Source organism: Bos javanicus, chromosome 8 (genome assembly GCF_032452875.1).
Source record: "Bos javanicus breed banteng chromosome 8, ARS-OSU_banteng_1.0, whole genome shotgun sequence".
NCBI classification, from domain to species: domain Eukaryota; kingdom Metazoa; phylum Chordata; class Mammalia; order Artiodactyla; family Bovidae; genus Bos; species Bos javanicus.
Genome location: NC_083875.1, coordinates 45,499,777 through 45,522,808, shown reverse-complemented (window position 1 = coordinate 45,522,808; position 23,032 = coordinate 45,499,777). Strand labels below are relative to the sequence as shown.

The following is a 23,032-nucleotide window of genomic DNA, read 5'->3' as shown; positions in this document are numbered from 1 at the left end:
TTGATTTAAAGTATCAGAACTGGAACTTTCCTGGCAGTCCAGAGGTTAAGACTTATCTTCTAATGCAGGGGGTGCAGGTTCAATCCATACTCAGAGAGCTAGGATCCCATACGCCTTGGCAGCTCCCCCAAAAGCAAAACATAAAATAGAAGCAATATTGTAACAAATTCAATGAAGACTTTTAAAAAGTGTCAGAATGATAGGGCCTGATAAAGACTCAATTGGCCTTTCCTGGCTTCGAAGGAAATCATGACTCGGAGAACACCGGCAACCTCAAGCCGCTGGAAACGACAAGAAAATGAATTCTTCCCTGGAGCCTCCAGAAAGGAAGGCAGTCCTGTGGACACCTGGCTCTCGACCCAGTGAGACCTATGTCAGACTGGTGACCTACAGAACTGTAAGATAATACATTTATGCTGTTGAAGCCGCTAACTTTCTGGTCATTTGTTACAGAAACAGGAAGCTAAGGCAGTAACTTCCATACAAATGCTTTGGAGGAAGCAAAGGCTTATGGCAATATTAGCATTCTAAGCAATAAAACAGTTCCTCTTTCTGAGCTGAAAAAGAGAAAACAACACACTCATTCACCTTTTTATAGGTTTTCTCTTCGTTTTGCTTCCCAGGTGCTGTGTCTCCATTCTCAGCAGCAGACGACATCTGTAAGAAAGAAGTGGACCTATTTGAATTCAGAAGTTCTACACTGAAATACAATAGGCTAATAATATTGTTACCTAGAGAATCTGTTTCGGTTAATTACATTTTTGTTGTTACGGCTGTGGTCTCTAAAAAAGGAAGAAATTTCTTAAAATACTAAGAAAAAAAATTCTGTGTTCCCCAATCTTTCCAAAATAACGCTTTACTTATAAATCATTTTGGTAGCATACTTTACTCCATATGCTCTAAGAAAGGTGCCATGGAAGTCCAAGCCCAGATTATGTGTATAAGTTTCTTTCTACAAACTCTTAAACCCTTTTCTTCTGGTTATTATATGTCTCCTGTAAAAATATCTGGAAAGTACCAAAAAAAATATGAATCACAACAAAACAATTACTCAGTTCTACTGCCCTTGGGCAACTCTACTACTCACGTTTTGGTATATTTGTTTCCCCCTTTTGTTCCATGTACTTTCATATGAAAAATATGATACCATCTTAATCGAGCATTTCTCACTGAACATTTATGTAATGAGCATTTTCCCATTTGAATATAAAAACCTCATTGTAAGAATAATTTTTACTAGTTGCAAGAGACACCACTGTGTGAACATGCTGTACTGCTGCTAAGTCGCTTCAGTCGTGTCCAACTCTGTGCGACCCCATAGACGGCAGCCCACCAGGCTCCGCTGTCCCTGGGATTCTCCAGGCAAGAACACTGGAGCAGGTTGCCATTTCCTTAACACAAATGTGTGTTAATACTTTAGTTAATAATGCCAATATTGAAGAACAGTTGATGTGGTTCAGGGGTTTTGTTTCTACAAATAATGTAATAGTAATGATTTTGTGCTTCTATCTTTGTCCAACTTCAATGTTTTATTGAACTAGTTTCCTAGAATTACTAGGTCATTAAAAAAATTGAAAGCTCTTATCACATATTGCTAAATTTCTTTCCTAGAAGAATACACCCATTCACACTATCAGCAGTGAGTGGGAGCTGGTTTCATTACATGCTTAGCAACGACCACTTTCACTTTTCACCTTCATGTATTGGAGAAGGAAATGGCAACCCACTCCAGTGTTCTTGCCTGGAGAATCCCAGGGATGGGGGAGCCTGGTGGGCTGCCGTCTATGGGGTCGCACAGAGTCGGACACGACTGAAGCGACTTAGCATAGCATAGCATAGCTCATCATTTTAACTATCTTTGCTAATTTGACAGGTAAAAGAAAGTACCTCCTGATTTTAATTTGCCTCTTTGAAAATTGTTAGTGAAGGTTAACATTGTTTATATGTCTTTTTTTTTAAGCTCTCTGTATTTCTCCTTTCAGCTTTTCTATTATTTTGTTCACTAATCTATTGGTGTTTAGTGTCTTAGGTACTGATTTTTTGTCTATTATGGTCAGTAATATTAGTGGTTTCCTTATTGGTTTTTAATGTATTAAGGTTATTAAGCTGTTTACAGCATATTATTAGTATCTTCCATGCTCCTTTCTTTTAATTTGGTTTATAATTACAACATGGAGAAGTTTTATATTTTTATACTTAAAACTATTGACTATCTTTGTGATTTATTCCAATGCTTTTATATAAAAACTTTTTCATTGTGAGGTATCAGATATTTAAACATGTGTTCCTCTAATCTTTTAATAATAATATTTTTGTATATTCTAATTCATCTGACTTCTTACAGTTACTTATGTGGTAAATAAGGGTAAGGACATAATCAGGGAGCCATGATATTTAAGGGCCACATCTTAAATTGCAATGAAGAGCATTCTATACACCATGGAGGAGAAACTTCTGACTTTCTCACAAGCCTCTGAAGCACATTTTAAATCCTGGGCTTTTAATAAACAGTGTGGGTGAAGCCTAAGAACCTGCCAGCCATTTCGCTATACTGGAACAAAATGACTGCCATGAGCTGGATGTGACTAAAAACCATCCAAGAAAATGGAAGAATGGGCCATGGCAAGCCAATCTCACCAGACCTATGACTGCCTACCAATCCAAGCATTCTCTTAGATAAACTTTCAGTTCCATTTAATCTGTCCATATTAGAATATAAAGTTTTCAAGGACAGATGTTTCATACACTACTGCTTCCCACTCTCTATGTGCTTAATTTATTAAACGAATAATTGACTTTTCTAGTCTCTTCATTGGAGAAGGCAATGGCACCCCACTCCAGTACTTTTGCCTGGAAAATCCCATGGATGGAGGAGCCTGGAAGGCTGCAGTCCATGGGGTCACTAAGAGTCGGACATGACTGAGCGACTTCACTTTCACTTTTCACTTTCATACATTGGAGAAGGAAATGGCAACCCACTCCAGTGTTCTTGCCTGAAGAATCCCAGGGACGGGGAGCCTGGTGGGCTGCCATCTATGGGGTCGCACAGAGTCAGACACAACTGAATCGACTTAGCAGCAGAATTAGAATATCTGATATGTTTTATAATATCAGGCTCAGGGTAAAAACCAAACCCAATCCTGTATCATCCCTCTTGAAAGCTCAAATTACATAATCACTTTAAGAATATACAGGGAGTAATCAAATATTTGATCCCAATTTTTATATTAGGGTATGTTAGTGTAATTTAGTACACACTACTACTAATAAGTAAGAGTAGGATTTTCTTTAATCTTCAACTGTTTAATAGAGCCCAGAGAATGAAGATCTCCGTAAAGAATGCCATTTCAGTAATTTCACTTTATCTAAGCCTTTGTAGCTATTAAAACTGAAAAACTTCAAGAGTATAGTTGAAGGGGCTTGAAAATACAACCTTAATGAGGGGTTGACAAATGACATAAATGAAGGACAGATAATTAGATGGTTTTTAGTATTTTGTAAACAATTCCCTTTAGGCAGCACAAAAGAGATAATAATGTTAAAGGGAAGCCATGAGATATCACCTGGGTTCAAAGGTTTTTTGTTTTCCCCCCTGTTCCTGCTGCTGCTACGTCACTTCACTCGTGTCCAACTCTGTGCGACCCCACAGATGGCAGCCCACCAGGCTCCTCCGTCCCTGGGATTCTCCAGGCAAGAACACTGGAGTGGGTTGCCATTTCCTTCTCCAGTGCAAGAAAGTGAAAAGTGAAAAGTGAAAGTGAAGTCGCTCAGTCGAGTCCGACCCTCAGCGACCCCATGGACTGCAGCCTTCCAGGCTCCTCTGTCCATGGGATTTTCCAGGCAAGAGTACTGGAGTGGGGTGCCATTCCCTTCTCCGTTTCCCCCTGTAGGATGATTAACAAAGCCCACGTGGACCTATTCACCAGGATATCCATGTAGGAGAGGCAAATGAGATGCTTGGGGATGCCCTGGTTAACTGTAAATGGCTATTAAAATGGTCACAGTGATAATTACTGGAGCTTCCCAGGTGTCTCAGTGGTAAAAGAATCCACCTGCCAAGACTCAGGAGAAGTGGGTTCGATCCCTAGGTTGGGAAGATCCCCTAGAGGAGGGCATGGCAACCCATTTCAGTATTCTTGCCTGGAGAATCCCATGGACAGAGGAGCCTGGTGGGCTATAGTCCTAGGGTTGCAAAGAGTCGGACACAACTGAAGCGACTTAGCATGCATGTGATAATTACTGTCTAGACTTGCGACGTTCTGCACTAGTTAAGGTACATCACATATAATAACTATGGAAGCCAAGGTAAGTATGGATTAAAAATAGTTTTTAAAAACTTTATAATCATATATATTTTTACATATGTGTACAAGGAAGGAGGAAAGACATTCACAGAAGTACTGGTAAGTATCTATAGATGATGAGATTGTGAATGCTTTGTGTTTTCATGTTAATTTTTTGCTATATTCTCCAAGTATTCTGCAGTAAGCACTGCTATATTTAAAAGTAATGAAAACATTAACACTTGTCAGATATTTAACCACACACAGTAATTAACAGCAGAGACCACATCTCCTGGGTTCTGACCCTTTCAGCATAACAACATCCACAAAATTTCCTCTTCCTATTTGCTTATTTTCTGTTTTTAATCTGATAATGTCAACGTTAAAGGCCATGAACTAGATACATGATTTACAGTATTTGTAAACACAATGAATCCACTGGAAATAATTAAAATATAGACTGTACTTCCTTACCTTTGTAAATGAAATGGCCAGTCATCTGTAGTTGGTTGTGCTGAGTGGCCTATTCATTGTTGAGACTGTTTCCCTTCCCAGGTTTCTGTTAAAATAGAAATCACTGGTCATTATTTATTCATACCTCTCTTTCAGCTCCCAGAAAGGTTAAGAGATAGCCACAGGGTTATATATATACACACACACTGTAGTCAGGAAGGGGCTTCCCTGGTGACTCAGACGGTAAAGAAGCCTCCTGCAATGCGGGAGACCTGGGTTTGAACCCTGGGTTGGTAAGATCCCTGGAGAAGTGAAAGGCTACCCACTCCAGTATTCCTGCCTGGAGAATTCCATGGACAGAAGAGCCTGGCAGGCTACATGGGACCCCAAAGAGTCGGGCATGACTGAGCAACTTTTCACTCACTCACTCAAAATTAAAACAAAGGAAGCAATGTGTGCATAAATAAAGGGAAGATAAAGGTGAGGAACAAGGTGGTGCGAGCAGTATGGGCTGTACAAAGAATGTGCACTACGTAATCCTGTATAGTCACTGAATACCCTGGTCAGTCTCCAGCGGACTCTGAGATTCCTAGTGGTCATAGCAGAGGAAGACATAATCAGTTTCATAAATGCCCAATGCTCATAAGATAAAAACAAGTCAGTTGCTCAAATGAACCACTGGGGATTGAGGCTGGAGAGAACATTTCTCCTGTGGAATAAAAAGAGACCCCACATGATGTGTGGATAATTTTTCACTATTATCCCTGTGATAAGTCATGTGATTTTCATGAGGGTTGTTTCAATAACACAACTTCAAAGGATAGTTCAACAAACCTTTTCTCTTGCTATGTTTTTATACAAAAGAGATACTTGCTCATGGTAACCAATTTTAAAAATACAGTTTCAAATAAAAATGGGCTTCCCTGGTGGCTCAGATGGTGAAGCATCCACCTGCCATGCAGGAAACCTGAGTTCAATCCCTGGGTCAAGAGGATCCCCTGGAGAAGGGAATGGCAACTCACTCCAGGACAGAGGAGCCTGGTGGGCTGCAGTCCATGGGGTCACAAAGAGTCAGACAGGACTGGGCACCTCACACACAGAAAGTAAAAGTGAGTAAGATTCCACCAGTGTCTCTCCAATGAGTTAATCAATGGGAACAGTTTGTTGACTATCCTCCCAAAATCTTCCCTGTCCTATACATACACATACAGACACTTATTTCAGCCATTTACTTTTATTGGCATTTTAAATATATTTCTTCAAGTCTATATTACATATTTATCTCATTTACAAATAACTGCATTGTTTCCACAAAATGGATGTACCATCATTGAAGCAAACACTCCCTTATGGGAAAACATTCAGACTGTTTCCAGGATGGGCTACTGTAGCCAAAGAAGGAATAAACAAACTTACATAAACACCTTTAATATTCTAGTGCTTTTATTTCTGTGGGAAAGAATTCTGGCAATCAATCCCAACTTGATAAGTGCATTAAGTATTTGAAGGGTCTTTGTTACATTCCTTTGTATAAAAAGGGTGAAGCAAATCAGTTCCATGATGCATGAGTATCTGCTTATTGACATACTAATCAGCACTGGATGTTTGCCATGTTTAAAATGTTTGCCAATTTGATAGGCAGAGAATGACACCTCATTTTATTTATTTATTTTTTAAATTTTATTTTATTTAACTTTACAATGTTGGGCCACAGGTATACATGTATTCCCCATCCTGAACCCTCCTCCCTCCTCCCTCCCCATACCATCCCTCTGGGTCGTCCCAGTGCACCAGCCCCAAGCATCCAGTATCATGCATCGAACCTGGACTGGCGACTCATTTCATATATGATATTATACATATTTCAATGCCATTCTCCCAAATCATCCCACCCTCTCCCTCTCCCACAGAGTCCAAAAGACTGTTCTATACATCAGCGTCTCTTTTGCTGTCTCGTACACAGGGTTATCATTACCATCTTTCTAAATTCCATATATATGCGTTAGTATACTGTATTGGTGTTTTTCTTTCTGGCTTACTTCACTCTGTATAATAGGTTCCAGTTTCATCCACCTCATTAGAACTGATTCAAATGTATTCTTTCTAATGGCTGAGTAATACTCCATTGTGTATATGTACCACCGCTTTCTTATCCATTCATCTGCTGATGGACATTGGGTTGCTTCCATGTCCTGGCTATTATAAACAGTGCTGCGATGAACATTGGGGTACACATGTCTCTTTCCCTTCTGGTTTCCTCAGTGTGTATGCCCAGCAGTGGGATTGCTGGATCATAAGGCAGTTCTATTTCCAGTTTTTTAAGCAATCTCCACACTGTTCTCCATAGTGGCTGTACTAGTTTGCATTCCCACCAACAGTGTAAGAGGGTTCCCTTTTCTCCACACCCTGTCCAGCATTTATTGCTTGTAGACTTTTGGATCTCAGCCATTCTGACTGGCGTGAAATGGTACCTCATAGTGGTTTTGATTTGCATTTCTCTAATAATGCGTGAGGTTGAGCATCTTTTCATGTGTTTGTTAGCCATCTGTATGTCTTCTTTGGAGAAATGTCTATTTAGTTCTTTGGCCCATTTTTTTGATTGGGTCATTCATTTTTCTGGAATTGAGCTGTAGGAGTTGCTTGTATATTTTTGAGATTAGTTGTTTGTCTGTTGCTTCATTTGCTATTTTCTCCCATTCTGAAGGCTGCCTTTTCACCTTGCTTATAGTTTCCTTTGTTGTGCAGAAGCTTTTAAGTTTAATTAGGTCCCATTTGTTTACTTTTGCTTTTATTTTCAATATTCTGGGAGGTGGGTCATAGAGGATCCTGCTGTGATGTATGTTGGAGAGTGTTTTTTTCCTATGTTCTCCTCTATGAGTTTTATAGTTTCTGGTCTTACGTTTAGATCTTGAATCCATTTTGAGTTTATTTTTGTGTATGGTGTTAGAAAGTGCTCTAGTTTCATTCTTTTACAAGTGGTTGACCAGTTTTCCCAGCACCACTTGTTAAAGAGATTGTCTTTAATCCATTGTATATTCTTGCCTCCTTTGTCAAAGATAAGGTGTCCATAGGTGCATGGATTTATCTCTGGGATTTCTATTTTGTTCCATTGATCTATATTTCTGTCTTTGTGCCAGTACCATACTGTCTTGATGACTGTGGCTTTGTAGTAGAGCCTGAAGTCAGGCAGGTTGATTCCTCCAGTTCCATTCTTCTTTCTCAAGACAGCTTTGGCTATTCGAGGTTTTTTGTATTTCCATACAAATTGTGAAATTATTTGTTCTAGCTCTGTGAAGAATACTGTTGGTAGCTTGATAGGGATTGCATTGAATCTATAAATTGCTTTGGGTAGTATACTCATTTTCACTATATTGATTCTTCCAATCCATGAACATGGTATATTTCTCCATCTATTAGTGTCTTCTCTGATTTCTTTCACCAGTGTTTTATAGTTTTCTATATATAGGTCATTTCTTTAGGTAGATATATTCCTAAGTATTTTGTTCTTTTTGTTGCAATGGTGAATGGAATTGTTTCCTTGTCTTTCTATTTTCTCATTATTAGTGTATAGGAATGCAAGGGATTTCTGTGTGTTGATTTTATATCCTGCAACTTTACTATATTCATTGATTAGCTCTAGTAATTTTCTGGTGGAGTCTTTAGGGTTTTCTATGTAGAGGATCATGTCATCTGCAAACAGTGAGAGTTTTACTTCTTCTTTTCCAATTTGGATTCCTTTTATTTCTTTTTCTGCTCTGATTGCTGTAGCCAAAACTTCCAAAACTATGTTGAATAGTATTGGTGAGAGTGGGCACCCTTGTCTTGTTCCTGACTTTAGAGGAAATGGTTTCAATTTTTTGCCATTGAGGATAATGTTTGCTGTGGGTTTGTCATATATAGCTTTTATTATGTTGAGGTATGTTCCTTCTATTCCTGCTTTCTGGAGAGTTTTTATCATAAATGGATGTTGAATTTGTCAAAGGCTTTCTCTGCATCTATTGAGATAATCATATGGTTTTTATTTTTCAATTTGTTAATGTGGTGTATTACACTGATTGATTTGCGGATATTGAAGAATCCTTGCATCCCTGGGATGAAGCTCACTTGGTCATGGTGTATGATCTTTTTAATGTGTTGTTGGATTCTGATTGCTAGAATTTTGTTAAGGATTTTTGCATCTATGTTCATCAGTGATATTGGCCTGTAGTTTTCTTTTTTTGTGGCATCTTTGTCAGGTTTTGGTATTAGGGTGATGGTGGCCTCATAGAATGAGTTTGGAAGTTTACCTTCCTCTGCAATTTTCTGGAAGAATTTGAGTAGGATAGGTGTTAGCTCTTCTCTAAATTTTTGGTAGAATTCAGCTGTGAAGCCGTCTGGACCTGGGCTTTTGTTTGCTGGAAGATTTCTGATTACAGTTTCAATCTCCGTGCTTGTGATGGGTCTGTTAAGATTTTCTATTTCTTTCTTGTCCAGTTTTGGAAAGTTGCACTTTTCTAAGAATTTGTCCATTTCTTCCACATTGTCCATTTTATTGCCATGTAATTGCTGATAGTAGTCTCTTATGATCCTTTGTATTTCTGTGTTGTCTGTTGTGATCTCTCCATTTTCATTTCTAATTTTATTGATTTGATTTTTCTCCCTTTGTTTCTTGATGAGTCTGGCTAATGGTTTGTCAATTTTATTTATCCTTTCAAAGAACCAGCTTTTGGCTTTGTTGATTTGATGCTAGTGGTAAGGAATCTGCCTGCCAATGCAGGAGACATAAGAGACATGGGTTCAATCCCTGGCTTGGGAAGATCCCCTGGAGGAGGGGATGGCAACTTACTCCAGTATTCATGCCTGGAGAATTCCATGGACAGAGGAGTCTGGTGGGCTGCATTCCATAGGGTTGCAAAGAGTCAGACATGACTAAGGTGATTTAGTACACATACCACTAACGAGGCCTATTCTCTTCACAGGTTTACTGATGATTTCCATTTTCAGTTCACGTCCTTTGCTTATCTTTATACCGTGCTTTTATACTTTTCTTTTATAATCTGTAAGATCTCCTAGTATATTAAACATTAACTCTGTCTCATGAGCTGCAGGTGTTGTTCATCTTTTGGTTCTGTTTATGGTGTCTTGTCAGGTAGACATTTTAAATATTTACATAGTAAAATCTACTCATTTTTCCTATATGGACTATGGATTTACTGTCTTACTTGAGAGAGGTTTCCAAGTCTGGTGTTATACTACATGTATAACATGTATTCTCCTATATTTTCATTAAACATCTTTATAGTTCATTTTTAACATTTGATCCTCACTTCAAATGGAATCTAACTAACCTCATCTTCTTCCAGATGGGTAGCTAATTTGCCCAGCATCCTTTACTTTATAACCTATCTTCTCACTGGAAAGACATGCCTCCTTTAGCAAATATTAAGTTTTCCTATATACTTTAATATATTTCTGGACTCTCTGAGTCAAAGGCTTTTTGACATTTCTAAGCTAACATGTTGTCTTAAATGCAGTAATAAGACAGCATGCTTGTGATATCTGCTGCTACAAGTTCCCATACTATTTTTCTTCCAAGTTTATATTTTTATATGGACTTTAAAATCACATTGCTTGACCTGAAAACATGCCCAGGCCATTCACTCCCTATCAACTTGGCATTCTGACCAGAGTTATATTAAATTTATATACTAATTTTGGAAGCACTAATATTTTAGGAATTTTTAAGTTTTCTTATTCAAAAACATGGTCCAGTTCTGTCTTCAAATGTTATTTTATATCTTTTACTACATCCATATTTTTGTATTTGTCTTACATCTTACTAAATTCATCCCCAGATATTTTAGCTTGTCACACTTTTAAATAGGGTGACAATTTAAATTTTTCTATTTGTATTTCTCACCAGTTATTAATTCACAGAAAGAAAATGATTGGGTTTCATCTATTATCTTTCACCTAGTCATTTTACCAAATCCTCTTACAGAATTTTAAAAGATTTTAAGTAGAGTCTCATAAAAAAAAAAAACAAAAACAAAAGATTTTAAGTAAAGTCTCAGTTTCATCACGTGCAATATTTATACATCTTATTTCTATTTCCTTTCTTATTGCATTCACTGTACTTCTTTAAGAAAACACTGAATAATAGTGGTTAACAGCAGCAGTGCTTGATATTTATAATATAACCCTGCAGTAGTCACTGTCCTCCATAATGTTTTTGTTTGCTTGGTAGCATGGTAGCTTCTTTCTGCTATATTCCCCTTTACTTTACTTTTTATTAGGAATGTCTACTGAATTACATCAAGTGCATGTTCAACATTAGTTGATATAGTCGTTATCTTTTATTCTGCTATGATATATAAAACATTGAGAAATTTCACGATGAAAAATTATATATTTCTAAAAAACTCTAATTTGGATTGGATTTGCTACTATTTTAAAAAGGATATTTTTATAATTGAAATTGAATGGTTTTTCTTCCATCTTTATCAGGTTTTGTTAATAAAAAATGAATACTTTCATAAAATTGAAAGGCTTTCTATGTGCACTCAGTTTTTTGGACTATTCATTTCTTGAAATTTATAACCTTTCTTTGAATCAAATTTCTATAATTTATATTCTGTTGGAAAAATAATCAATTTCCTTTAGATTGTAAAATTTATTGTCATATAGTTAAACATAATATTGTTATTGAATTTTTTTAATGTCTTCCTCTTTATTCCTGATAGAGTGTATGTGTGTGCATGTATTTAAAAATATAGATGTATTATATATTGTATATATATGTCATGAATATGTATTTTTTAGTCAGACTTCTCTTTTCTATTGTTTGCATTTTGTGGCCACTTCCATTAATTTTAACTTTTACTATTAATAATATCTTCTTCAGGCTTTTTAAGAATTTCTTAGATACACTGCTTAGTTTATTTTCACTCTTTAAAAAAATCATATTAAAGTCACTTAGGCTAAAAGTATTCTTGAATATAAGAATGTGGTCCACTGGAGAAGGGAATGGCAAATCACTTCAGTATTCTTGTCTTGAGAACCCCATGAACAGTATGAAAGGGCAAAATGATAGGATACTGAAAGAGGAACTCCCCAGGTCAGTAGGTGCCCAATATGCTACTGGAGATCAGTGGAGAAATAACTCCAGAAAGAATGAAGGGATGGAGCCAAAGGAAAAACAATACCCAGCTGTGGATGTGACTGGTGATAGAAGCAAGGTCCGATGCTGTAACGAGCAATATTGCATAGGAACCTGGAATGTCAGGTCCATGAATCAAGGCAAATTGGAAGTGGTCAAACAAGAGATGGCAAGAGTGAATGTCGACATTCTAGGAATCAGCAAACTAAAATGGACTGGAATGGGTGAATTTAACTCAGATGACCATTATATCTACTACTGTGGGCAGGAATCCCTCCAAAGAAATGGAGTAGCCATCATGGTCAACAAAAGAGTCCGAAATGCAGTACTTGGATGCAATCTCAAAAATGACAGAATGATCTCTGTTCGTTTCCAAGGCAAACCATTCAATATCACAGTAATCCAAGTCTATGCCCCAACCAGTAATGCTGAAGAAGCTGAAGTTCAACGGTTCTATGAAGACCTACAAGACCTTTTAGAACTAAGACCCCAAAAAGATGTACTTTTCATTATAGGGGACTGGAATGCAAAAGTAGGAAGTCAAGAAACACTTGGAGTAACAGGCAAATTTGGCCTTGGAATACAGAATGAAGCAGGGCAAAGACTAATAGAGTTTTGCCAAGAAAATGCACAGGTCATAGCAAACACCCTCTTCCAACAACACAAGAGAAGACTCTACACATGGACATCACTAGATGGTCAACACTGAAATCAGATTGATTATATTCTTTGCAGCCAAAGATGGAGAAGCTCTATACAGTCAGCAAAAACAAGACCAGGAGCTGACTATGGCTCAGACCATGAACTCCTTATTGCCAAATTCAGACTTAAATTGAAGAAAGTAGGGAAAACCACTAGACCATTCAGGTATGACCTAAATCAAATCCCTTATGATTATACAGTGGAAGTGAGAAGTAGATTTAAGGGACTCGATCAGATAGAGTGCCTGATGAACTATGGAATGAGGTTTGTGACACTGTACAGGAGACAGGGATCAAGACCATCCCCATGGAAAAGAAATGCAAAAAGCAAAATGGCTGTCTGGGGAGGCCTTACAAATAGCTGTGAAAAGAAGAGAAGTGAAAAGCAAAGGAGAAAAGGAAAGATATAAGCATCTGAATGCAGAGTTCCAAAGAATAGCAAGAAGAGATAAGAAAGCCTTCCTCAGCGATCAATGCAAAAAAATAGAGGAAAACAACAGAATGGGAAAGACTAGAGATCTCTTCAAGAAAATAAGAGATACCAAGGGAACATGTCATGCAAAGATGGGCTCAATAAAGGACAGAAATGGTATGGACCTAACAGAAGCAGAAGATATTAAGAGGTGGCAAGAATACACAGAAGAACTGTACAAAAAAGATCTTCAAGACCCAGATAATCACAATGGTGTGATCACTGACCTAGAGCCAGACATCCTGGAATGTGAAGTCAAGTGGGCCTTAGAAAGCATCACTACAAACAAAGCTAGTGGAGGGGATGGAATTCCAGTTGAGCTATTTCAAATCCTGAAAGATGATGCTGTGAAAGTGCTGCACTCAATATGCCAGCAAATTTGGAAAACTCAGCAGTGGCCACAGGACTGGAAAAGGTCAGTTTTCATTCCGACCCCAAAGAAAGGCAATGCCAAAGAATGCTCAAACTACAGCACAATTGCACTCATCTCACATGCTAGTAAAGTAATGCTCAAAATTCTCCAAGCCAGGCTTCAGCAATACGTGAACTGTGAACTTCCTGATGTTCAAGCTGGTTTTAGAAAAGGCAGAGAAACCAGAGATCAAATTGCCAACATCTGCTGGATCATGGAAAAAGCGAGAGAGTTCCAGAAAAACATCATTTCTGCTTTATTGACTACGCGAAAGCCTTTGACTGTGTGGATCACAATAAACTGTGGAAAATTCTGAAAGAGATGGGAATACCAGAACACCTGACCTGCCTCTTGAGAAATATGTATGCAGGTCAGGAAGCAACAGTTAGAACTGGACGTGGAACAACAGACTGGTTCCAAATAGGAAAAGGAGTACATCAAGGCTGTATATTATCACCCTGCCTATTTAACTTATATGCAGAGTACATCATGAGAAACGTTGGACTGGAAGAAACACAAGATGGAATCAAGATTGCCAGGAGAAATATCAAGAACCTCAGATATGCAGATGACACCACCTTTATGGCAGAAAGTGAAGAGGACCTAAAAAGCCTCTTGATGAAAGTGAAAGTGGAGAGTGAAAAAGTTGGCTTAAAGCTCAATATTCAGAAAACAAAGATCATGGCATCCGGTCCCATCACTTCATGGGAAATAGATGGGGAAACAGTGGAAACAGTGTCAGACTTTATTTTGGGGGGCTCCAAAATCACTGCAGATGGTGACTGCAGCCATGAAATTAAAAGACGCTTACTCCTTGGAAGGAAAGTTATGACCAACCTAGATAGAATATTGAAAAGCAGAGACATTACTTTGCCAACAAAGGTCCATCTAGTCAAGGCTATGATTTTCCAGTGGTCATGTAGGGATGTGAGAGTTGGATTGTGAAGAAGGCTGAGCGCCGAAGAATTGATGCTTTTGAACTGTGATGGAGAAGACTCTTGAGAGTCCCTTGGACTGCAAGGAGATCCAACCAGTCCATTCTGAAGGAGATCAGCCCTGGGATTTCTTTGGAGGGAATGATGCTGAAGCTGAAACTCCAATACTTTGGCCACCTCATGTGAAGAGTTGACTTATTGGAAAAGACTCTGATGCTGGGAGGGATTGGGGGCAGGAGGAGAAGGGGACGACAGAGGATGAGATGGCTGGATGGCATCACTGACTCGATGGACGTGAGTTTGAGTGAACTCCGGAAGTTGGTGATGGACAGGGAGGCCTGGCATGCTGCTATTCATGGGGTTGCTAAGAGTCGGACACGACTGAGCGACGGAACTGAAATGAACTGAACATAAATTTTGATGAAGTCTTCTGTTCAGTTTATTTCCAAATAAATTTGTCATTTTTATTTTGATTTAATTTGATTTTATTTTCAACTTGATATGGGAATCATCTGTAAGAGGGTTCCTTAGTGCTAAGCATTTATATTTTCATCATTAATACTATTATTTCATTCATTGCCACATTCTTGCTTACTGCACTGGGATCAAAATATGGAATGAATAAAAGCTAGCCCTGGGCCCCCCAGAATATGCTTTTCCTATGGCCATTGAATAACTTTTTGAAAATGTTCCAAAGACACAAGAGAAAAGAGTGCATTTTCTGCATATAGGGTAGAAAAACACATAATCTTATAATATTGTCTACTTTATCAAATTATGAAAAAATATATTAAAATTCTCTGATATGGTTATATATTCTCATATATTTTTACTTCTTTTTTGTGCCTTAAGATTTCTAAAACTATGCTGGCCAGTGTACAAAGGATATGTGAATAATACTGTCCTTGTTGAACTGCACTCTTATCTGTAAAGTTATCTTTTTTTCTTATTTAATATTTTTGGTCTTGGGTTCCATCTTAGTTGACAGTAATAGCCTCATCTGCTTTCTTTTACATGGTGCGTATCTCCTCTTCCATTTCTTTAACTTCAGCTTTTTTATTTGTCATTTGGTTTCAACTGTGTTCCTGACATATAGCTTAAAACTAGATTTGGGGGAGGGGGTGGTGTTAAACTAAGAGTTTTCACATGATGATGATTATATCTGCAAAGATTATTTTCAAATAAGGTCAGTGTTCACAGGTACTGGAGGTTAGGACTTCAACATCTGTTTTTTGATCCCTAAAAACATCTTGCACCCCAATCTCTGCCCCAGTACCTGCTTCCAGAGAGTCCAGTCCATGACATTTCTTCCTCATCCCTAAGACAAGATACATGAAAAAACTTGACTCTCTCAATGATTGCTCCATTTTGAACTATCTCCTCTTTGTTGAGACGGCTCTTCTTAATGAACAGTTTATAGTTCATGGGCACATTATTATCATTTACTTAGACTTTGACCATAAGTTTTACAACATTTGTTGCTCATCATTGTTTCTTTGGCTCTTCATCTCCTGCTATCTGCACACCCGTGTTCTGATTCAATTTTCATTCAATTGGAACACTTCTCAAATAATTACTCAGAAGTGGCATGTGGACAGTCCACTCTGTGTCACTCCATGTGCAGAAATGTCTTTCCTTTGTCTTCATTTGTAACTAGATCTCTTGGATTCTTAACTCCCAGCCCTTTTCCTTCATGTGTCTGTTGATATGATCCTGCCATCTTCCTGGCTTACAGATGAGTAGTTTTGATGCTAGTCTGATGCTCCTGTCCTAATAACTTATTGGTTTTCTCCACCTAGAAACCTAGGAGAGTTTTCTCTTTTAACATATAGTTCAAAAATTCCATAAGGACAGAAGGACAGATATTTCTTTTTCTGTCAGTCCTCCCCAGTGAAGGGAAATTAACAAGAAGCTATTACACAGGGATCTGCGACTTAACTCATGAATAATATGTAGGCTATCTAGTTGATGAATGAATGGACTCATATCCTTCAGGCAGTGCTCTATGAAAATTGTTTGTCATAACCAACCTTTTGATAAGAATTGGACAGGTGAGCACTCAAAATTATAGTCCCTGGCAAGAGCTTGGAATGCAGAAATTCTAATGGCCAAGCAAGGGCACAATCATAAGACTCACGTCTCCTTAGGAGATATGTTACTATGTAATCTGACACAAGACTTCCAGTTAGAATTTATTTTCTTAAACTATTTCTGACATAAAACAGAGCCAACTTATGGTGTCACATGATCCAATTAAGATACCAGTTCAGCTAACAATTATACACGCCATGCTGCTGCTGCTGCTGCTGCTAAGTCGCTTCAGTCATGTCCGACTCTGTGTGACCCCATAGACGGCAGCCCACCAGGCTTCCCCGTCCCTGGGATTCTCCAGGCAAGAACACTGGAGTGGGTTGCTATTTCCTTCTCCAGTGCATGAAAGTGAAAAGTCAAAGTGAAGTCGCTCAGTCATGTCTGACTCTAGCGACCCCATGGACTGCAGCCTATTTTTTGTAACTAGTTGATGACTTATCTATCCTTTCTGGCATTTTGGTATCTGGATCCTGTTAGTGTAAGAAATAAGTAATTTACACTATTTCAGAGTCTTCTACAATTCTATGCTTTCAGTCATTTTGAGTCACATCAGCAGAGAGACAGACGTGGGGACAGGTATAACACAACACGACATGTGCTTTGCTAGGGTTCTTGGAGAAAGAAATGCCTGAGTCAGCCTGCAGGGACCAGGGAAAAGTTCACTTATCAGGAACACTGAAACTGAGCAGTTTTGGGAGGACACAAGGCTGGGAAGTAGAGGGTGAGGAAGACCTCACCACTGGACCACCAGTTGCCATGGTGGCTTAAAGAAAGCCCCAGTAGCATGAAGCATATTTAACACATTTTCCTGGATGTTCTCAAGGATCTTGAATCTTGCATTTTAAGACTATACCCAGGAGCAGGCTTAGGATGTTACTTAAAGGGTTACAAACATCCGGATTGCTCACTTCACCTATGATCACAAGTCCCTGTTCAATCCTTTGCCTGCATAAAAATACATTTGTAAAAATGTATATGGATTCATGAAAACTTCGAAAGTCATTCTTAGGAAAATGTCAGCCTTGTAAATAGTTTGCTGGGGAGGTAATGAGTATTACCCAGGCACTTAAGAAGAGGTTTGACGCTCTTTTAATGTGGTTTCGGCAACAAACAATAACAGGACAGGAAAAATCAAAAGCTTAAAAATGTGACAGGTTATTTTCCAAGGCTTAAATAAAAGCAACAAAAACACATCAAACTGAAAACAATCCTTGATGTATTTTCCAAAGTACATCAAGGATTGATCAGAAAAAAAAGTTCTATTATATTAAGAAATCAGACGCTCGTATCTATGGGGTCACACAGAGTCAGACACGACTGAAGCAACTTAGCAGCAGCAGCAGCAGCAGCAACAGCAGAATATTTGCATAAACTCTCAACAAAATGCAGAAGATCAGCATGTTAAGTATTTGCGCAATGGAGACCACCTATTCACACATATGTTCAGACATATGATATGTTACACATTTGTAAGCTCAGAAGCCATAAAAATAGAATCTTGGTGCTCTTATAGTCAGTATGAGGCTCCCCTATTCCTACTGATGAAAATAATTTAAATGAGGTTGCATTTCATGTATCTAATATTTATATAACCAAGCTGCTGCCAAAACTGATTCCAAATGATGGCACTTGCTCGCTATCAATCCAAATGGAGACCAACCAAAACAAATTGCAGAGCTCTTATAGTCTCTCATAAAACACATTCATCCACTCTCAGGGTGGCTCTTACCAAGTGAATACAGAGAATAGCTATAAATGGCATCGACAAAAGGCTCGGCATAAAACAAACCACTTGTAATTCATTTTCCCAACAAAGGTGCTCAAAGAATTCATACGTCTTTTCTAACCAAGCCTTCGCTGCAAACATTAGATGGAAGAAAGTAGCCCATGGAAACGACTGTGAAGGATGTGTTGGTTCCAGACCAGTATAACTCACAGCCTTTCAGTAAAACATTGCATAGTCCTCTCCTGCCCCGATTTTCATGTTAAATACACAAAGACCTACTGTGTGTTTGTGTGTAGCATAAGAGGGTGGGGGGAAGAGCAGAAGGTCAGGGATTTCCCTGGTGGTCCAATGGTTAAGATTCTGCCCTCCCAGTGCAGGGGGCCTGCTTAGATCCTTGGTCAGGAAACTAGATCCCGCATGCACAACTAAGAGCTCACCTGCCACAGCCAAGGCTTGGCACAGCCAAACAAACAGACAAAAAGGCTGAGAGTCAGGAGAGCAAATTCATATATGGTCATGACACTTACACTTCCAAAAAGCCTCCATGAAGCCTTTATAATCATTGCTACTTTTGTCTCTTCCCAGAAATATCTGGAATAATCAGTAAGAATTTCACATAGTTGAACTTTCTACCTCTGCATAATGCTTAAATTTTTTCTTTCCTAGTTTTTACTAAACATCTAATATTGGGTAGATTTCACAATAGTATATTCTCACTGCACTGTAAATTTTATTTTTTTATTTACTAGATTATGTTTTCTGTCCACATTTAATTGCTAAGCTATTTTTCCTCTCCTCCCAGGAATATAGGCCTCAGAAATTAATCAATTATTACAGTAATAATAATTGTGTGAACCAAATGTGAACAAAAGCATTGGCGATTGGTAGAAAAATGTTTGGACTCAGAAGCAGCCCAAAAAAAATAACCAAAATCGACTGGGTTCTGCTCCTGCTGCAAAGTGCATGGCATTTCTGGGTTTATTTCATCATTTTTTTAGAGAAAACCAGAGAAACAAAGGATAGCTAGTAGTTTACCCCAAAGCACTTTCTTTTTACTAGTGTTTCGGTGCGGTGTGTCTAGGGGAAGTCTGAAAGGACAAAAAGTGGGGATAGATAGGACCCTAAAAGAAACACACTGCTCAAAGGGATGACGAATGCTCCGAATAGTAAAAAGAGACTGAGCAGGAGAAAAATTCTGTCCAACAAAAAATTTTGTAGAGTTCTAGGCTGCTGCTGCTGCTGCTGTTGCTGCTGCTAAGTCGCTTCAGTCAAGTCCGACTCTGTGTGACCCCATAGATGGCAGCCCACCATACACCTTAATAAATCAACAAGTAATGAAAGAAGTTTCAAACAAGGCACAAATATAAAAATCAAGACAGAGGGAAAACTGGTGAGATGACCACTTATGACATTTACCTAAACATTGATTCCAGAACTTCTATGGAAAGTACTTGGAGGGAAACAAGGAATAATATGGTCCCTGTTGTCACAGTGCTTAAAAAAGAGGCCAAAACAAAAGCACAGGAATAATGGGCAAGTCTTTAACAGGATTAGGAGCTAATACCCCATACTTGGCTTTGCCTCTAACAAGTATTCAATTATCACAGTCAGAAGGCTTACATGGAATGTTCTAAAAAATGCAATTAAAAATTAAAGACCAAAACATAAAAACCTAACCCCCAAACCAAAGTCCATGAGATCATAAATCAGCTGTTAATCCCTAAATATTAAATTTCCCAAGTTCTAACATGTACTCAGTTATGTACAGTTTTGAGACATCCTGACAGGGAGCTGTTTTCAATAAACCAACTGTTTAACTGGAGAGTCAAGACCAAAGGAGTTGGTTCAGGGAAGAGCAGGTGACAGGGTCTAAAGTAAGCAGTCCTTGCAAATGCAGGAGCTGGCAGGTGACTAGGGCTGGCACATATGGGAAAACTACCAGTGAGAGAAGACGACCATCCTGACCTAATAGTGGGCAATCAAGCTGAAGCCAATGGTTAGTCCCAGGCTAGATGGCCTTGGGAGCCCACCACAGATATGACAAATCAGATATGAACACCTGTTGAAGGCTTTTGAGTGGGAGGCCAGTAAGATTAAAAAAAATAATAATATTGCTTAAGAGGAGACAGGATGGAATGGGAAGGGAAGACAGGATTGAAAGAGTGAACGGAGCAGCTGCCACAATGGTCATGGTGGTGAGAACCTAGAAGATGAGGGTTGAGCTGGAGACTGAACAGATGGAGCCCTGTGTGGTGCTGACAACAAAAATATGGTCAGAACACAGGCGTTGCCAGGGTCTGTGGGAGTATGAGGGTCAGTCAGGGTGACGGAGTTTTTGAGCCTCACTAACTGTGGCCAGTTCATGGGAGCTCTAAGAGCAGCTGTCTGCCTGTCTGTGGTACCCTCCCCACCTCCATCCCAGCCTTGGAATGAACCAAAGGGGCATGCTGGGCCCAGGCCAAGCCACTGGATTATCCGAATCAAGAACATTCTGACAACGCAGGGACTGAACCGTAGAGTGGGGTTGGTCCAGGGCCGGCCAAAGTCATAGGAGAGTGAAACTCAGAACTTGGCAATTTAAGCAGACTGCAGAAAGACGGACAGACAAAGCCCTGTGTTTCCAGACAGAGATAGTACTACTGCCTGCGGACACCCAGTCCTTGAATCTAGTCACAGTCCCTAGCTAGAAGCTGTCTACTGGGAGAGTCCTGTATCTTCGTAACATGCCCACCGTTCCCCTGAGCTCTCTGCAGGGGCTTCTAATCCCTATGGCCAAACTCTCCTTGACTAAGACAGAAAATCTACTATCAGTACGACACCAAGGGCTTAGCTGAGGTCATCACCCCATCCTCCACCTGTCGAGTGGTGACAACGAGGCAGTCATGAGAATGAGGGTGGAGTCAGAATGCCAGGCTTTACCAGCTGTCTGGCTTCCTCAAGTGACTGTGCCTCCTCATCTGAGAAATTGGGGAAGCGGCAGTACCTCTCTCACAGAGCAGAGGTGAGGAGACAGTGTCCCAGGCATATGGCACACACTCCATATCTAATGTTGTCATCACCACCATCATCATCCTCATCCTCATCAGCCACTCTCACCAGCAGGAATCCTGTGAGGCGGAGCAGGTCTTGTCACTGTTCTGCCTCCAAACTTTAAGTGGGCACAAGGCAGACGCCCAGCATTCAAGGTCCTGCGATGTCTGGGGCTCATGGCTCTGCTCCACTGGCTTACCCCCTCACTGGAGGCGGGAAGAGCCTTTACACACACACACCCAGCTCCCTGCACCTCACCTGCTCCCTCTCAAGTCTCAAGAGAGCGCATGCTCTTCCACAGCCTCTCGCCGAAGCCCAGTGTTGTTCTCCATGGCCCATGCATCAGTCAAGAGTCTCTCATCTCTGAGAACCTCCTTGAGTCCTTCTATCCTAGAAGAACACAGAGCTTCCTTGGCTGGGCTCACAGAATCTCTCCATCAACCACTTAACATTTTGGTGTTTATGTGAGCTCAGACTGCATTTGCTCTCAGTCTTGCTAACAGTACTTAGTATAGTTAATATATACAGAACACTTTTTTTGTGTGTGCCAGGCACACTTATAAGTATATTAACACATTTAATTCTCTCAGCAACTCCAAGTAACAGGATTCTGTTATTACCCTCATTTTGCAACTGAGAAAACTAAGGCACAGAGAAGTTAAATAACTTGTCTAAATTCACACAGTTAGTTAAGGGGCACAACCAGGATTACCAGCAAGCATGAAGACTGTCCAGTTCCAAAGAAGGGCTCCTAACCACTCTGTGAATACTGCCTGCTCCAAGACTTCACTTATTGTGTCAAGGCCCCTGCCTGATGATCTCTGCTTCTTGCCTTCTGCTTCACAGACGGATGAATGGCCCCTTCGTTTACTGCCTTCCCTCCTGTGCAATCCTGCACACTGATTCCCATCTTCTCTCTGCTCTGGAGCTCTCTCCTCCTCTCTAGTGCACAGCTAGGGCATGTTTTGTGTCCCCTCCCCCGACACACACCTGTCTGGAGCCCTCTCTCCACCAGTTATCCTTTGACCTGGATCTTCTACCTCATTCTCTCATATGGCTCTTTATCTTGGAAATATGAGCATGTCAATTCCTTTGCCAAGACCCTTCCTCCTGACACCTCTTCTTCACCCTGACGCTCTCTTCTGGTTGCAATCCCATCTCACTCTCCTCACACTCAGGTTCAAATCCTCCAAAGACTAGTGTACACTCCCGGCCTTCACTTCCACTTCCCTGCCCATTCACTTCCGGATGCACCAGCAATCCAGCTTCCCCCACAACCACTCCAGGTTCACAAGTGGAATCCTGGTTGCTTCACCCATGAAGTTTCATTTATCACCTTTCTGGACTTCTTTGAAACACTGACCTTAGGTAGCCTGCATACAGGCTTCCCTGGTAGACTCTGAAACCTTTGCTGAACTGATGACCAGACCCTCCTTCACCAACAGTCCCTCTTCCCATGGCTACTCCACATGGCCAACACTGTCATCTGCTTACCCTAAATCCTTTTTCCCTTGCTCTTTACTAACAGAACCCTGATTTTGTGTGGGGAGGCAATATGCCCAGTTAAACAAAACTTCTATTCCCAGACATTTTAGAAATGAAATGTTGGCAGATGTTTATGTCCAGGGAGACTTGTTAGAGGCAAACTCAGTTGGTGTGGGCATTTCTGCCACTTGCCATGTGCTCTTTGCCCTTTATTTCATGGACAGCAGGCTTGAGAGAAAACCTGAACCAGGATTCCAAACATACCCGACTTTCCCTTCCTCACATGTCTGGCTTTCCCCCTACCTC

At 39.8% G+C, this 23,032-nt stretch overlaps 1 protein-coding gene across 3 annotated transcripts in view; it reads right to left on the bottom strand.

Moving 5' to 3' along the window:
* Window positions 1-23,032, bottom strand: part of PIP5K1B (phosphatidylinositol-4-phosphate 5-kinase type 1 beta) — a 348,088-nt gene that overhangs the window by 216,324 nt on the left and 108,732 nt on the right. For all 3 annotated transcript variants that reach the window (XM_061425485.1, XM_061425488.1, XM_061425486.1), the window contains 2 exons: window positions 4,758-4,842; window positions 589-657 (listed from right to left, as the gene is read on the bottom strand). In XM_061425485.1, the coding sequence (XP_061281469.1) occupies window positions 589-657 (69 nt within the window). In that variant the 5' untranslated portion in view covers window positions 4,758-4,842. The remainder of the gene's footprint in view (window positions 1-588; window positions 658-4,757; window positions 4,843-23,032) is intronic.